This window comes from Pantherophis guttatus, chromosome 5, assembly GCF_059756535.1.
Source record: "Pantherophis guttatus breed Tessera chromosome 5, ASM5975653v1, whole genome shotgun sequence".
In the NCBI taxonomy this organism is placed as follows: domain Eukaryota; kingdom Metazoa; phylum Chordata; class Lepidosauria; order Squamata; family Colubridae; genus Pantherophis; species Pantherophis guttatus.
The window spans coordinates 119,135,673-119,153,215 of NC_142067.1; the positions used below are offsets into that span (position 1 = coordinate 119,135,673).

Genomic DNA, 17,543 nt, shown 5'->3' on the forward strand with positions numbered 1-17,543 from the left:
CATTTCATATATAATATTTCATCTCCAGGCTTTATTATCTATCCATTAATAAAATAATTCCCATATCAAATAATATTGCTTATTTTCCTGTTCTCTTATTTCAAATGTCAATCTACTCATTTCAGCACACTCCAACCTTTTCTTAATAATTTCTTCATCAGTAATCATCTTCTCTCCTTTCCAGTTTTTTGCAAATACAATTCTAGTCGCTGTTAATATATTCACAATCAAATATTGTAATTCTTTGTTGAATGTCTCTGGTAAGATCCCTAATAAAAATACAGAGTTGTAAGAGTTCTAACAGCCACCTCTCCCAAATTATTTATGAAGCTATAGACACGTCGTCCCAAAGGTGCTTTTTTCAATGGGCAACCGGACTTTCCTGTTTTTCTTTGAAGACGTTTCGCTTCTCATCAGAGCTGAAGAAGCTTCTCTTGGATGAGAAGGGAAACGTCTTCAAAGAAAAACAAGGAAGTCCAATTGCCTCTTGAAAAAAGCACCTTTGGACAACCATGACCTAGATCAGTGGTGGGTTGCCCCGGTTCACACCGGTTCTATAGAACCGGTAGTAAAACTGGTGGGAGGCTCCGCCCACTGACCCCAATGTCATCAGAACGCTTCTGCGCATGTGCAGAAGAGTGGGCGCCCACACGAGCGAAGAGAGAGCGCACACGTGACCCCATTGTGAACCGGTAGTAAAGGTAAGTAGAACCCAGCCCTGACCTGGATGACTGAGAATCTCCATAGACACTTTAGACACGTCTTATAAACAGCTGAAAGACTTCCCATTCTGCCTTCTACCACATGGATATTTGACATTGGGATCGTATTTTCCAGGTGGGATTTGTGGAAGCAAATAAAACTAAGAGAGGAATCGCAGGTGTCACTGACTTGTTGGTCCCCAGAAGTCCCCAAAGAAAAAAGTTTATGAGGAAGATATTCTGGGAAAAAAAAAAATCCACTCCCAATTTTAGATATAAAGACATCAACAGATATACCAACCATGGCGAGAAATAAACTTTAATTCTGTTTTTCAGGAAATGAAAGAGAAGATAGTGAGGAGATAGGATGTTCTTTAGCAATAAAGAGCAGCTACACTTTATTAAACCATTCTGTGTTCATACCTTTTTGTAGGCTTTAAAATGCAGTTATGTTTACCTTCTGGTAATGATTTGCAAATCAATTTAAGTGTAATCAATAAACGCATCGATTCATTCTGAGAGTAATATAATTGATCAACTAAAAATAGTTCACAACCCTATTATTAATTCATGGTTTATACGTAATGATATGTATGTATACAGAGCTGAGAATGCTGAATAAATTTCACTTCTTAATAATCTGAAGATCTGCTGTAAAATAGAAGCATATTTGTTTTATAAACAAAACAAGTGCTAATGATGTGACAGTTTAAACGTAGTCTGAAGGATGAAGTCATGTAGATAAAACAAAAGAATGATTGTGTTTGTATGTGGGAAGTTTCTCTACTGTACAATAATTTGCAAACATTCACTCAAACAAAAGCTGCAATTTTATTCCCACAATTTTTATCTGGTTTCTGCCAGTGTTTATGAGATGTTAATAAAAGGGGAAAGCTAACAGGTTTTCTACTGTTGTTTACTTGGGTAGGTATGACTTCTGAGTTTACAGAATAATGAATTGGTTGGTTAAACAGTGTTATCAAGAGCTTTCAAATGATTTGTTTAAATGATTTACTGGTAATTTAAAAATAGTAGTTAGAACCAAAAGTGGGTAGGCCAGTTCAAATTATGACTTTAACCTTGTTTTATTTCAAAGTTTGATTAAAAAAACAAAATAAAAATGAATTCTGTGAAATAGAAAATTATTTTCAAAGAAGTCATTTGACTTTTTTTGACACACTATATTATATTATTATATATTATATTATATTATATTATATTATTATATTATATTATATTATATTATATTATATTATATTATATTATATTATATTAAATTATTATATTATATTATATTATATTATATTATATTATATTATATTATATTATATTATATTATATTATATTATATTATATTATATTATAATATTATTATAATGAATTCACTGGGTGAATCCTACAAAATATCCAAGTTGTAATATTGATTAATCAATTAATTTCTTTACCATTTTCAATTAAATGTTTTGTAGGACAATTTATGCACAAAAATTCCCTAAAAACAATGGAGGGACTTAAAAATAACTATGGGCATTAAAAACAGATATAAAGTCAAGAAACTGAAATAATAATAATAATAATAATAATAATAATAATAATAACAACAACAACAACAACAACAACAACAACAACAATAATAATAATGTTTTAAACAGGTGCCTAAATCTTATTAGGTTTGCCATCTACTTTCCCACTGAAGCAAGCCAAGAAGACATGATTGTAAGGGGAATAAAATAAAATACAAATATAAAGGTACAATCGAAACACATTGAATGTTGCAAAGTCCACTGGGAGTAGAGTTAAATGTGTATATGTGTGTGTGTGTGTGTGTGTGTGTGTGTGTGTATATATATATATATATATATATATATATATATATATATATATATATATATATATATATATATATATATATATATATATATATATATATATATATATATATATATATATATATATATATATATATGATAAAAGCAGTGTAAGATTCTTTAACACAGATAACACAGATTGGAATGAAAAAAAGCATTTTTTTACCCCAGTGGTGTCAGAGCTGTGCAATCCAAGCTCTTGTCCTGACTTTTTTTGACTCCTTTGGCACATATCACTGATTTTTGCTTATTTAATGCTGAAATGTGGGCTTTTGGGGGAAATCATTCTGGTTTGAGATAGCTGAGAAAGCCTTTTGCCCCCTTGGAGATATATGAATGCTTTCCTTCCATAAGCTGTTCAAAAAAAAAAGGGAAGTATTTGGAGAGACCAAGAAAAGTGGACTGTACTTGAATCTGGGCCTGGAAATCCATGTGGCATAAGAGCTTCAGGTGTTAAGAGCAACATGATACTGAAGGTATTTTCCCTCTGTTAAGTTGGGTGCTTTCTCTTTAAAAAGTTGGCTCACAATATCAAACTTATATCCCTATGCAAACAGTGGAAGATAACAGAATAACATAATTAGAAGGGACCTTGGAGGTTTTCAAGTCTAACCCCGCTGCTGAAACAGGAAACTCTATATCAATGATGGCTAACCTTTTTGCCATCACGTACCAGGAATGGGGGTGGGGGAAGTTCGTGTATGCGCGTGCCCACACCCATAATTCTATGCGTCCCGACCTACACATGCACGTGCAACCCCCCTCCCCCCCGCTCCTAGCACACGATAGCCCGGTAGGCCTGTTTTTCTTTCTCACCTGGCTCCAGATCCTCTCTATGCATCGGGGGAGGGTGAAAACAGCCTTCCCCACCCCCTCGGAGGCCCGAAACGGCCCATTTCCCAACTTCCTAAAGAGCCTCTCTAGGAGTCTCTGGAGGCTGGGGACAGCAAAAAATGTCACTTCCTGTCCAACCGGAAGTTGGGAAACAGGCCGTTTCGGACCTCTGGAGGGCCTCCAAGGGGATTGGGAAAGCTGTTTTCGCCCTCCCCAGATGCATACAGAGGATGTGGAGCCAAGTGAGAAAGAAAAACGGGCCTTCCCCATGCCCCCCCCCAGGCCCTCCGGAGGCAGGAAACAGCCATTTCCCTACTTCTGGTGGGCCCAGAAGGCCCAAAAATCAGTTGGCCAGCGCACACATGCATGCCAGAGCTGAGTTGGCGTGCCAAACGACATGGCTCCATGTGCCACCTGTGGCACGCGTGCCATAGGTTCGCCATCACGGCTCTATATCATTTCAGACAAATGGTTGTCCGATCTCTTTTTTAAAAATGTCCATTGTTGTAGCACTGTAGAAAGTTGCTGTAGAAAGTTGTTCCACTGATTAATTTTTCTTGCTCAAATTTATTCTTAGTTCTAGGTTGGTTCTCTCCTTGATTAGTTTCCATTCTTGTTTCTTGCTCTGTCTTCAGATGCTTTGAAGAATGAGTTGACCCTCTCTTTTTTGTGGCAGCCCCTCAAATATTGGAAGACTACTATCATGTCACCCCTAGTCCTTCTCTTTGTTAGACGCACCCAATTCCTGCAACCATTCTTCAAAAGTTTTAGCTTCCACCTCCCTAATCATCTTCTCTGCACTCTTTCTAGAGTCTCAGCATCTTTTGATATCATGGTGACCAAAACTGTATGCAATAGTCCAAGTGTGATCTTACCAAGGCATCATAAAGGGGTAGTCACTCCTCACGTGTTCTTGATTCTATCCCTAAAGAATATAGAATCCATAAAACAACAAATCAGCCTAGTTCTGAATGAACTCTGATCACCAAATCTTGTGAGACTTACAGGAGTCAACTAGATGCAAAGTTCAGGTGTAAGAAACAACCATGTGGATAGTGAATTGTTTTCCAGAAGAGGAAGCTGCTTAATTGGGGAAATTACAATTTATTGGATCCTTGATGCTGTCTGAGCTCAGTGGTTTTCTTGCTGATGTTCAGCGGTTCGAATCCCTAGTAGTGCCACATAACAGGGTGAGCTCCCGTGACTTGTCCCAGCTTCTTCCAACCTAGCAGTTCAAAAGCACGTAAAAAATGCAAGTAGAAAAATAGGGACCACCTTTGGTGGGAAGGTAAAAGCGTTCCGAGCGCCTTTGGCACCGGCCACATGACCACAGAGATGTCTTCGGACAGTGCTGGCTCTTCAGCTTTGAAACGGAGATGAGAACCGCCCCCTAGAGTTGAGTCCACAGTTCAACCCTGAGCGACAAATGTTCTCTTCTATCCATAAATTAAAATTTGTCATTGTATTTATTGATCCCTCTATTAAGTAACCTGTACAGGTAGGTTGGGCTCTGGGAAAGTGATTGCTCCAGAGAGTTTTGTGGTCAACAGGCCATGCATTTAAACTTGGTCCACCTTTAGCCACCTATGATAGGTGAAAGAAAAAAATGTAATTGGATGTAAAGAGCCAGGATTACTGCAAATTTAACAGGTTCCATTCAAAAGGAGTCCGTCTCTTCTTCCTTTTCTTTCTCACACACAAACCCAGCATGGTGCTGTGTCTGGCTAAAAATACAGCTCAGGCAGCCAGAAACATAAGGACAATTCAAGGGTGTCCAAAGATACCTGTCAGTCATCCTGGGTTTCTAAACAGATGAAGCTTTTCTTCAGATTCTCTCAGAGAGTTTCCTAACTGGAAAAAGGAGGTGAATAAGAGATGCAATTATTCAGGGCAGAGAAAGTCATTTGTTTAAAGCATTTCTGGTTGTTGTTTTAGCTGAAAGCAGATTCTTGAATGTAGAAGTGATTAAGAGCAGAGGTGGTATTCAGCCAGTTTAGGGCGAACCGGTAGCGGTGACTGTGGGTGCCACCTACCCAGACGTAATACTGTCTTATTTAGCCACATTTTCAAGGCCGGGCACATGTGTGGAAGTCACATGTGCGAGCAAAGCGCATGCATGGAAGGCCGGGTGCATGCACGGAAGGCGCACACGCGTGCAGCGTGCATGCAGAAAGCCGGGCGCATGTATGCAGCGAACCAGTGGCAACAATATGTGAAACCCACCCCTGATTAAGAGGATAGGGAGACTTTGGCTTTCCAACCCAAATCAAACAAAAATGGGTTTATGGCGAGGAATTCACTAAGCCGAGAAGGATAGCACAGCCCTCATCTTAGATGGTTCTCCTCCTTTTCTTGAGGGCATCCTCTAGATCAGTGATGGCTAACCTTTTTGCTGTCATGTGCCAAAAGCGGGAGGAGCATGGGGGTGAGTGAGAATTATGCCCATAATTCAATGCGCCCTGCCCCCTGCGCATGCGCATGCAACCCCCTCCCCACTCCCCTGCTTTTGGCACATGATGGCATGGTAGGCCCGTTTTTTGCCTTCCTCAGGCTCCAGAGGCATTCTTGGAGCCTGGGGAGGGCGAAAATGGCCTCCCCCTCCCGGAGGCCCTCCGGAGGCCAGAAACGGCCCATTTCCTGCTTCCAGTGGGACCGAAGGCCCATTTCTTACTCCCCCCAGGTTCCAGAGGCTTTCTAGGAGCCTGGGGAAATCCAGATTGGCCTTCCCCACCCCCTGAAGGCCCTCCGGAGGCCAGAAATAGCCCGTTTCCTGACTTCGGGTGGGCCTGGAAGGCCTGAAAATTACCTGGCCGGCATGCACATGTGCACTGGAGCGGAGCTAGGGCAATGCTGGCATGCCCACAGCTATGGCTCCATGTGCCACCTGTGGCACGCGTGCCATAGGTTCGCCATCACGACTCTAGATGTTTGAAAGGCCAGCTTTATCCTCTCAGGAAAGTGTTCCCTTTTTCTCCTTTCCTCTCTTATCACTTATTATTTTCTACGGTCACTGTTGATGCATTAACAGCAGAGGGGGAAAAAAATCTTCTGCTTTTTACAACTCAAACTTTAGGAAACTTACATAAATTTCATTTTTTTAAAAAAATTAAAACTTACAGAAGATTCCATCGATATTTTTCAAAGACCCAGGTTGTAGCCCCCCAAAAGTGGAAGGTTCTGCTTTATGTGATGAAAAGATCCCCAAATTAAAACTTCATCATAAATTGGCAGGGGGAGGAGGAGAAAAAGGAGAAAAAGGAGAAAGAGGAGGAGAAATTTAGTATTCTGGTGGACCTCCTGATATGGTTGAACTTTGCTTGCCACCACTCCTATTCACAGTATCCAATGATGATTAGAGATGAAGCATAATAGGATCTGAAAAGCCTCACATTTCCTGTAGGTTGAAGCAGAAAATATTAGCATGGGGGAAAAAAAAAGAACAAAGAAGTCAGCATAAGTTTGCCGTTAAGATCTCTTGATAGTAAACCATTCATGTCTACTAATTAGGAGTATAATTTCATTTAGGTAAGAATTTATTTTAAAAGTGTTGTGTGAATCCTCGTGGTTTTTCTTCAACATACATCAAAGAACCTGCATTCTTTAGTAAGCAGGGCAGCTAAATAAACACGGTAATAGTTCCAGATCTTTTGGTTCCCAGCTCCTCTGTGAAGTCCTTCAGCCTGATATTCAAACCGCAATTCAGATGTTCATTGAATTTGCTCATCCAGATACAATGTCAAAGAATCCCATTCTTTCCAAGTACATCACATTAGATTTTCATTGGCAGGACCAGATGCTTTCATGTTGGCATCAGCCTGGTGTCTCTCTTGGCTGCCCTGCTGAAGGTGCTGGATGCAACTTCAAAATATGAAAGTTCATTTTCTGTAAGTCCTAAGTAGTCCCTAGTGGGTTGCTGAGCCAAAAAAAACATCCTTTTCCCAGCCATAATGAGCAGCATTTCCATAAACCACATTAGAACAAATTGTTTCAGAAATATGTTGAGGGAATAACCGAGAGAGAAGACAAGATGGTCTTCAGCCCAGCTGAAATGTTCAATGTCCTTTAGCGCTTCACGCTTTGTGAAGGTGCGTAAGAGAAAAATTACCCCATCATGCTTTCAGCTTAGCATTATTCTCCATGTTTATCCATGATTGTTTCATATTTAAAGAACAACAAAATATTGTGTTTTGTCAGCCAAGGACAATAATAGTTTAATAGTAATTTATTTTCCATTGCTACTGATAATACAACCAATCAACACGTTAAGTGGTGCCAACATTGGCATGTTGCTAAATAAATCTCTAGGCTTTGCGCTGCGAATACATCTTTCAAAGATAAGTCAACAAGAGCAATCAGAGCAGAAAATTAGAATTTGGTATGTTAGAATTAAAATACAGCTAAACTAAAGTTTTAATTGGGGTGATCTAAAAGGGCACTTGATGTAATGATCTCTTTCATTTGTTACTAATTGTTTGTTCCTGATGAAGAAGAAACATGTACATGAATGTGCCGTTTGAAAAAAAAAAAAAAAGATGGCCGTTGCCATAGCAGCTCGTTTCTATGGTTCGAAGAGGAGGGATCACCCAAATGAAAGGAAGGTCTGCTTGTGGATTTTAACTTCTTTCCTGACACTTCACCACAAGAGATGGGTTTTGTTGGGGTGGTAATACTACATATTTTTTAAAAAAATCTGAGCTTATATTTGAACTGGAAGAATACTCTACTGCAGGGGTGTCAAACACGATTTTACTGAGGGGCGCATTAGGGTTGTGTTTGACCTTGAAGGGCCAGGGGGCGTGGCCAGGGGTGGCCATGGCCATGGTTGGTGTGGCCAGTTTGACATCACTCATGTCGGGGGGCACCTGTGGTGGCCAAGTGTTAAGGCAGAACTTCCCTGAGACTCTCCCTCACTCTCATTATAATCTCCTTCCTTCCTTCCTTCCTTCCTTCCTTCCTTCCTTCCTTCCTTCCTTCCTTCCTTCCTTCCTTCCTTCCTTCCTTCCTTCCTTCCCTCCCTCCCTCCCTCCCTCCCTCCCTCCTTCCTTCTTTCCTTCTTATTCCCTCTTCATTCTTCTTTCTTCTTCCTTCCCCTCTTTCCTTATTTTGCCTTCTGTGCTCCCGCCGAGCTCTGTTTTCACTGACAGAGGCACCACAGGCTGGTCCTTTGCTGTTTCCAGGCTGGTCCACAGGTCAGATCTAAGCACCCCGTGGGATGGATCTGGCCCACAGGCCTTGAGTTTGACATCCCTACTCTACTGCATTCAGTATTCCCCTCCATTTGACGCAGGACAAACTCTATTTCTACCTTCTGCTGGAGACAGAAACCCCCCCCCCCCGTCTACCATTTGTCAAAAGAAGGCAAAATTGCCTTATTGCTCCCAGATAAAATGGACCAAAGGCAGACCCCACGTGCACCCATGTCAAAAGAATTAAATTTCCTTTTTCACTGTTGATCTCATTTTGACTACAACGGGCCAGTCGTTGTGGATGACTGTCTCACATACATCCCTTGCATGATTGCAGAAAGTGACATAGCTTGGTGAGTTAATTTGTCCACTGATGTTCTCTATGTTTAATACAGCAAAAGGGAAGCTTTTACTCCACACCAGGTTGAACGTCTGTAGAGATTCTCAGTCATCCATGGTTGTCCCAAAGGTGCTTTTTCAGGAAGCAACTGGACTTTCTTGTTTTTTTCTTTTGAAGACCTTTTGCTTCTCATTCAAGAAGCTTCTTCTTTAGCTCTGACAGGATAGTGGGGAATGGAAGGATTTATATTTCTTGCAGAACAGCTGGTCATTTGCATCCTTTTAGAGGGTCCTTGAAGCACTTGGAGCTTTATCTTGTGTCCTCAGGGTCACCTGAGTGGTGCTCCTGGTTCCTGGTGACCCTTAGGACACAGATAAACTTCCAAGTGCTTCAACAACTCTCTAAAAGGATGCAGAAAATTCATTGAAGTTTTGTAAAAGGGTGGCCCTTTCTGAAGCTACAGTGAAATCCTTAATAAGCAATCACTCCCACGCGGTGGCTCAGTGGCTAAGATACTGAGCTTGGCGATCGTAAGGTCGGCAGTTCAGCGGTTCAAATCCCTAGTGCCGCGTAATGGGGTGAACTCCTGTTACTTGTCCCAGCTTCTGCCAACCTATCAATTTGAAAGCACATAAAAATGCAAGAAGAAAAATAGGGACCACCTTTGGTGGGAAGGTAACAGCATTCTGTGCGCCTTTGGCATTGAGTCATGCCGGCCACATGACCATGGAGACGTCTTCGGACAGCGCTGGGTCTTTGGCTTTGAAACAGAGATGAGCACCGCCCCCTAGAGTCAGGAACAACTAGCACATATGTGCGAGGGGAACCTTTACCTTTACCTTTACTACTCACCTCTACGTAATACTGGAACTAGTTTAGATTTAAATGATACCAACAAAGAAGTGTGGGGATTTTTTTCTTTTTCTTTTTCTTTTTCTTTTTCTTTTTTTTTGCTTGCTGTTAGATATTTCCAATGTTAGACCTTCTAGGTGTAGTATAAAAATGTGATTCTTCCCTGATTTGGACCTGTACTGATGCCATGCCTTCTACATAATTAAATGTCCTTTTTAAAGTAGAGCATAATTCATCACCTTCTTCCTCTTTCAAATAATCTTTATTTTATAGACGCAGGGCAGTAAACCTGAGCTGAACTCATCCATAATTCAATCAAACAGGTTCATCTACACATGAGAATTCCAGTGTATATAAAGACTTCTAGAGTGTCACTTATCCTTTTCCTTTCAAGAGTTGATCAAGTCCATCAAACCTAAGTCCCACAGAAACCAGCATGAAGTCACGATTAACCCTGCAGTTAATTTGAGCAAGTAGTGTTAGTTTGGAATGGCTCTAACTCTTTATCTTTCAATGATTATATCGTTGACAAAAGCAAAGGTCTTCTACGCATCTTCGAGACTGTGGCAGAGTGACAAGCGACTGTGAAAATTGTCCATAAATAATATAAATCAAATCCCATTGTTTCCTAGTTCAAAAGCTGATTGTGTTCCCCGTTCTCTTCCATCAGGGGCTCTTAAAAGTTGCCATCGACAATGCACGGGCTCAAGAGAAGCAGGTGCAGCTCGAAAAGACGGAGCTCAAAATGGAACTCTTTAGGGAAAGAGAACTGAGAGAAACACTTGAAAAACAGTTAGCGGTGGAGCAGAAGAACAGAGGTAACCAAAAAAATAATAATGACCTTGTCTATTACCCTAGTTTTACCAAGCTGTCTCAAAACATCAAGGTATAATTTTGCATAGTCTCTATAATCAAGAGCATTGATGGGTGTACTAAATGGGGTGTAAAATTATTTTTGGTGTCTGGATTGAAAGAATACCAGCAACAACAGATAATATCCCTGTGGATATCTGTTGTAACTGGAGAGCAAAGTTCCAAGAAGCTCTTTAACCCTACTTCTCAACAATTATGATTCTCAACACCAAAGAATTCCCTTACTCCTTAGTGTACCACCATTATTCTCTGTTTCGTAGTCTCCTTTCCACCACAATTATATAAACAGCTAAAAGAAATATGAGAGTTGTTTAAAAAGTTTTTAATGCATATAAATGAGCAATATTTGTGAATTTCGCAGTTAGTGAAATGAAGCTACATCCAAAATTCCATTCAGTCAGAACTGAAGACCCTTCTTGGATGAGAAGTGAAACGTCTTCAAGGACAAACGAAATCCAGTGGCCTTTGAAAAAGCACCTTTGGGACAACCATGATCTGGATGAGTGGTAATCTCCATAGAAAACCACAACCTCTACTTTATGGGAGGGTGAAAATATCAAAGAACAGGCTGTCCCAAAAGTACTTTTTCAAAAAGCGACTAGACTTTCTTGTTTTTTTTTCCTTGAAGACATTTTGCCTCTCATCCAAGAAGCTTCTTCAGTTCTGACTGAAAACAGGCTGTGAGAGATCTGGAGAACAAACTGGCAGGGGTTGATTACAAAATTTTTATGTCAATTATGGCAGATAGATTAAAAAAAGTATTAGAAAAAATTATTTACTCTGATCAAAATGGCTTCCTGCCCAGAAGGCATATAAGGAACAATATTAGGACTGTCTTAGATACTATAGAATACTATGAAGACCATAATGAGAAATAAATGGCATTGATATTTATCGACGCACAAAATGCCTTTGATAACATTAAATGGGACTTCATATTAGGACAACTAAATTATATGGACTTCGGGAAAAAATTTATAAAGATGTACAAAGCAATCTATTCTGGACAGGAAGCCAAAGTGGTAATTAATGGGGAAATGACGAAAAATTTTCCAATTCAAAAAGGAACAAGACAAGGCTGCCCGCTATCACCATTACTATTTATTCTATCACTAGAGATTTTAATTAGAACAATTCGAGAAGATGAACAGATCAAAGGCTTAAAAATAAAGAAATAAAATTTTAAAGTACAGGCATTTGCGGATGACCTTGTCTTTATTATTGAAGAGCCTGTGCAATCTGGTGTTAGGCTGATGGAAGTGCTGGAGAAATATGGGGAAGTAGCAGGCGTAAAAATTAATAAGGAAAAAACGAAAATAATAGTTAAAAATATGAGCGAAAAGCAACACTTTTTCAAAAAGCAACTAGACGTTCTTTTTTTCCTTGAAGACATTTCACTTCTCATCCAAGAAGCTTCTTCGGTTCTGACTGAAAACAGGCTGTGAGATATCTGGAGAACAAACTGGCAGCGGTTGATTGTTTGTTCTATGGATATGCAGAGATTTGAAGTTTATTCACCCTGAATGTTCTTGAGGCTGTTTCTTTCTTTCTTTTTTTCCAAACCTTCATTTCTGATTTTCTAAAGTGCTTTTAGTACGGGAGGGGATTGTGATATCTAGGTGTAGTTGTTGAATTCCACAATCCCAACTTTGACTGGATGTTAGGGTAATTCACTAGGAAGTGGCAGAGATGAACCAGGTGGCGGTTCATTTTTGCGCGGAGCCCTGCAAAATCTGCCCTTGGAATTAATCTCTGCTCGCTGCCTAAACTGCAGATGCATAAATGGAAAAACGGCACGCTAAACGTTGCCATAGCGATGCTCACGAGGCCTAAAATAAATAAAATGTTAGAGCCAAGGTCTTGTAGTTGAACTTGAATGGATTTTGTTTTTGTTTTTTTTTTTATCCCTCCACAATAGCAATAATTCAGAAAAGGTTAAAGAAGGAAAAGAAGGCGAAGAGGAAATTGCAGGAAGCACTTGAATTCGAAACAAAGCGGCGAGAACAAGCCGAACAGGCGCTAAAGCAAGCAGCTTCCACCGATAACCTCAGGGTCCTAAATGGTGAGATGGCAAACTTCTTTTCTGGCTGGCTGATACTGGTTTCAAGTGCAGGGTGCAGGGAAGACAAACAAACCACACGTCTCTTTGGGGAAATGACACTTCCTATCTCTTGCTGATGACACTTCCTATCTCTTGCTGATTGAATCTCTATATCTAAAAACCGGAAGTTTTATATCTAAAAACCGGAAGTTTTAAAGAAGAGATTGGATGATCATTTTTCTCATAGGGCAGAGGTGTCAAAGTCAATTTCATTGAGGGCCACAACAGGGTTGTGTTTGACCTTGGGGGGGGTGGCATGGCCAGGGGGGGAGTGGCCAGCTCAACATTACTCATTGAGGCTCCATTTTAGGCCGCGACGACCTCCTGCAGCCCTCTGCCCATAAAAATGGAGCTTGGGGTGGCCGCACATGTCATTTTCAGCCATGACAACCTCCTGCAGCCCTCTGTCAGCAAAAACGGAGCTCATGGAAGCCATGCTCCCTCCTGAGCTCCATTTTCTCTGACAGAGGCATTGTGGGACAGTCCTTAGTTGTTTACAGGGTGGGCCCATGGGCCTTGAGTTTGACATCCCTGGTATAGGGGTTTCATGCTTGAGCAGGGGGTTGGGCTAGAATATCTCCAAGCAGGGTTGGGCTTCAAAAATTTTACCAAGGGGGTTCTCTGTCCAGCTGCTGGGTGGACGTAGCCATGATGAGTGTGGCCTAATTGGCCTCCTACACCACAATGGCAGGGTAGCGTTTTGCCCTCCCCAGGCTCCGGAGGCTTTCCTTGAGCCTCCAGGAGGGCGAAAATGGCCTCCCCAGGCTTCAGGGGCCCATTTCTGTCCTTCCTGAACTTCTCGTAGGCCTGTTTTTCACCCTCCCCGAGCCTCCACACACGCCTGCACTTACCTGCATCCAAAATGGACCGTGTGGGGACTCCTGGGAGGGGCGGGTGGGGGGGACCAGCCATTTGGGGGTTCTCTGAACTGCACAGAATCTTAGTTCTGTGGGTTCTCCCAAACCCCTGCGAACCTCCAGCAGCCCACCCCTGTCTCCAAGGTCCCTTCTAACTCTGTTATTCTGTTAAAAGGAAGAAGTCTAAAAAAAAAAAAAATATTAGTGTTTTATTAAATTATCAGCTTGGCCATGGCTGTCCTCTTTCCCTGCTCTCATGATTCCTTCCCATCAATCTTGCTCCTCACAAAATTACAGTGCTGGCCCCCGTTTTTGTTCAACATTCAACACGGAGGCAAAGGTTGATTGTACGGTGATTCAGAAGTGGTAACAGGTTGTAAAAAGAGCCCTTTAAGATCCGAGTGAAATATGTGTCAGCTCTACCTTTCTGTGCTTTTTAGATTCTCTGACCCCAGAGATAGAAGCTGACCGCAGCGGGGGCCGAACAGATGCTGAGAGGACAATACAAGGTAGGAATTTTCAAAAGGCCATAAATCTAGATCGCAGTATATTAGTTTTTCCTCTACTTTAGCCTGCTATTCAAGCATGCAACCTGCCATCTGGGCCACATCAAAACAAGTTCATTCAAGGTCAGCTTCATCTGGACGGACTGTTTTTTTTTCTTTTTTTTTTTCAAAAGAGAAAATTCATTTTGTGTGATAGATTTCCTTTAAATTAGCAGGCCATTCAAGTTTATATAATGTAATTAGAAGAACAATTAATCTGGGACGATGAAGAATTTCATTCGGCATGGTAAACACACAAATGGACAATTTTTAGTTTGTCCAAGCCACACATTTTCAGTTTGAAATCTGGCTTAATGAGATAATTTTCAAGACTGGAATGCTTTATAATTTTCCAGTTTTTTAAACAAGCAAAAGAAACTAGAACACTCAGAATTTAACTCCTTAACTGTTATCCTGTCCCTGAGTAGATTTCACCATCATTACAGTTATTTATATTTTAATATATAAGTATAGAGAAAGCAAAAATTGGACAAGTAGCTCATATATTTTAAAAATTCTATTTATACTGGCCCTATTTATCCCTGGACCAAGAATGTTAATATGAATAATAAATAACACAGAGACAAAAAAAAAAAAAAAACCACATAAAGCATTTATTTTCAATTTTAAAGGAAGGTAAATTCTTCAAAGACAATCTATAATGATTATTTTTTCATTTGATTTTTAAAGTCAACCCCTGTAAATCTATCATTTATGGTATTTTTGTATTAAACTTTAGTTTGTAATTCTTGTGAGGTGTTGTGCTAACTGTGATAGCATAGGAAAATATTCAGAAAGATAATAAGCAACACAATGACTAAACATGCATTAATAATAATAATACTAATAAAAAAGAATAGATAAATTGTCTCTTCTCCACACATCAGGAGACACATTGGAGAATTGGCCATGAATTATTTTGCCAGGTGTAATCTCAATGACACCAGACAGAAAAGTTTGATGACTCATCATTGTTTCAAATAGTTTAGCTCTGTACAAACCACCTTGCTCTGAGCGCATGAGATTAACTTAATTTAACGTTCTAACTATCAGCATCTCAATTTCACTGAATTTGCCCACCAGATTGTCCAATTCATCTTTATTTTTATGTTGTTTTTCATCAAAAATCCAACAGGCATATATTTCTGGAAGACCTATGCAGAGGTTTTTGCCTGGCTTGACATTCTAGAAGAAAATAGAAACATTCAAACAATATGAACTCTGTTTTTAAGATTAGTTATGCAGTCCCATCCCAAACAAAATATGTGCGGCAGGGATGGAAAAAGGTTTGATCTAGAACAGGATGGACATAGATTCATAGAGTTGTAAAACTTCTCTGAGCTTGTTTTTTTTTATTTATTTAAAATTAATAGTATTTTATTATGACACAATGTGACAATCACATAACATACAACATATAAATATCTCCTCTTTTTTCAACAGTGTTTCTTTGTGGTCTTCTTTCCGTTTTGTATCTATCCTCCCATATCTCTATTACTATTTCATTTTCTACATTGCCCCTTTTTCTTTGGTTACATTGGAATTTCTAACACTAATAATCTTAATTTTTAACATTTCTATGCATTTATTATAGACATATTTTATACTTTTAAATTCTTCCCTGTATTTATTATTCTTTATTTCTAGATTCAAGCCATTCATACCATTTGTTCCAAATTATATAATAATCTGTTTCTTCTTTTTCTTTAATTTCTTTTGTTAGAGCTTGGTTTTTTTATTGCCCACTTAGGTAACATCTGAAGGTAACAACTGCAAATGAAAAAAAACAAGCTCAGAGAACTCGTACAACCCAGAGCTACCTATATGCTTCACAGACCAGGTTCATGTCATCTTCTGGCCCTCTGGAATTTTGAGTCAGTCACACTAGTCTGTTACTTAAATGTACAATGCACGATGAAATGTGCAATGAAGATGTTTTTAATTTACCAATACTTATCGAGACAAAACCTGATATCCAAGACCTTTTAATTACGACAAGAGTGAACAGAGAACGTAATTGTGCTTCTCAGAGGAAAAGGTGATATAAAAGTTAAGAAATAAACAACTTATCGTGCATCAGAGAAACTTGCGGTGTCCAGAGAGTTTGCTGGTTGTAGAACGAGACCATCAAACTTCTCCATCCTTCTCTTTTGACATTAGCAAGATGATGATCATCTAGGAGGTTAAACAGCTTACATGTACTGTTTGTCATAAATATATTCACCATGGAGGTAATGAAACATAAATGTTATTCCTCTTGGCTGTATATAAATCAGAAGGTGATAGGACAGCTGTCTATTTAGAAAGAGTCATTAATCTTTTGATTCTGAAAAATTGAGTGGGTTAGGAAAGCTTGTCAAAGTGAAGGAAGAGCATTTCATGAGTAGAATGGGGAAGTTTCATAGGAGAAGAAACAGTCCTGCATATCTCCTGGAGCACTTCCTGCATTAAATATTTTACTAACATTGGGGTTTGGTACTTTGCTATTGGCTACTTTTGTTAGCATTTGTTACAATTACTTTCATTATAATTTTTGTCATATTACAAGGGGATTTATAGCTCAGAGGTTAAAGATGTTGAGCTTGTCAGCTGAAAAGCTGATAGCCTGGGTTTGAGACCCGAATACTGCACAACAGGGTGAGCTCCCATCCTTGCCTCAGTTCCTGCCCACCTAGCAAATTGAAAGCATGAAAATGCAAATAGATAAATAGGTACCACTTTGGTGGGAAGGTAACAATGTTCTGTGTGCCTTTGCCATGTAGCCATGCTGGCTACATGACCACAGAAAATATCTTTGGTCAACACTGGCTCCTTCGGTAAAGAGACAGAGATGAAGACTGCCCCCTAGAGTTGGACATGACTGGACAGGAGAAACCTTTACCTTTACCCTGACTTCTGTTAGTTGTGAAGGACTTTTGATCGTCAGCCATTTAATTTCTTATTCTGTCTTCGCATCAGAATAAATTTTGAGAGCAGCCATGAGAAGGTTTTTCCAAGAATAAGTTGCATAAAAATTAATTTGCATTGAATGCCATTTTCTGATCAACTGATGGTTCTAAGTAAGTAAAAACACACTACTCAAATGACTTGACTTGGTGTCAAAAACATAACACGTCTTGAAAATTTTTTTAGAAGGTTTAGAATATTGTGGCTTACAAATTTGAAGTATTTTTACTCCAATGCTTCCTGGGCAGAAAATATCCACACATTTAAAATACTCAAAGAATAAAAGTAAACTTTATGTAGATCGTAATCGATGCAATTTCAGAGGGTTACCTTGTACTTTAACTGTAAAAGTGAATTGTGGGAAAATTGAATGATTCAACGTTGATATTTCAGGAGAAATATCAGTTGAGTCAAAGCCCCAACTCTGACATAGCAACTCA

The 17,543-nt window shown here is 39.6% G+C and overlaps 1 protein-coding gene across 6 annotated transcripts in view; it reads left to right on the forward strand.

Moving 5' to 3' along the window:
* Positions 1-17,543, forward strand: part of DACH1 (dachshund family transcription factor 1) — a 409,613-nt gene that overhangs the window by 369,895 nt on the left and 22,175 nt on the right. For 4 of the 6 annotated variants that reach the window (XM_034416821.3, XM_034416815.3, XM_034416806.3 and 1 more), the window contains 3 exons: positions 10,452-10,599; positions 12,573-12,716; positions 14,053-14,121. In XM_034416821.3, the coding sequence (XP_034272712.2) occupies positions 10,452-10,599; positions 12,573-12,716; positions 14,053-14,121 (361 nt within the window). Of the gene's footprint in view, positions 1-10,451; positions 10,600-12,572; positions 12,717-14,052; positions 14,122-15,907; positions 17,531-17,543 lie in introns of those variants that run through there. The other 2 variants (XM_087895549.1, XM_034416793.3) reach the window with 2 other exon arrangements.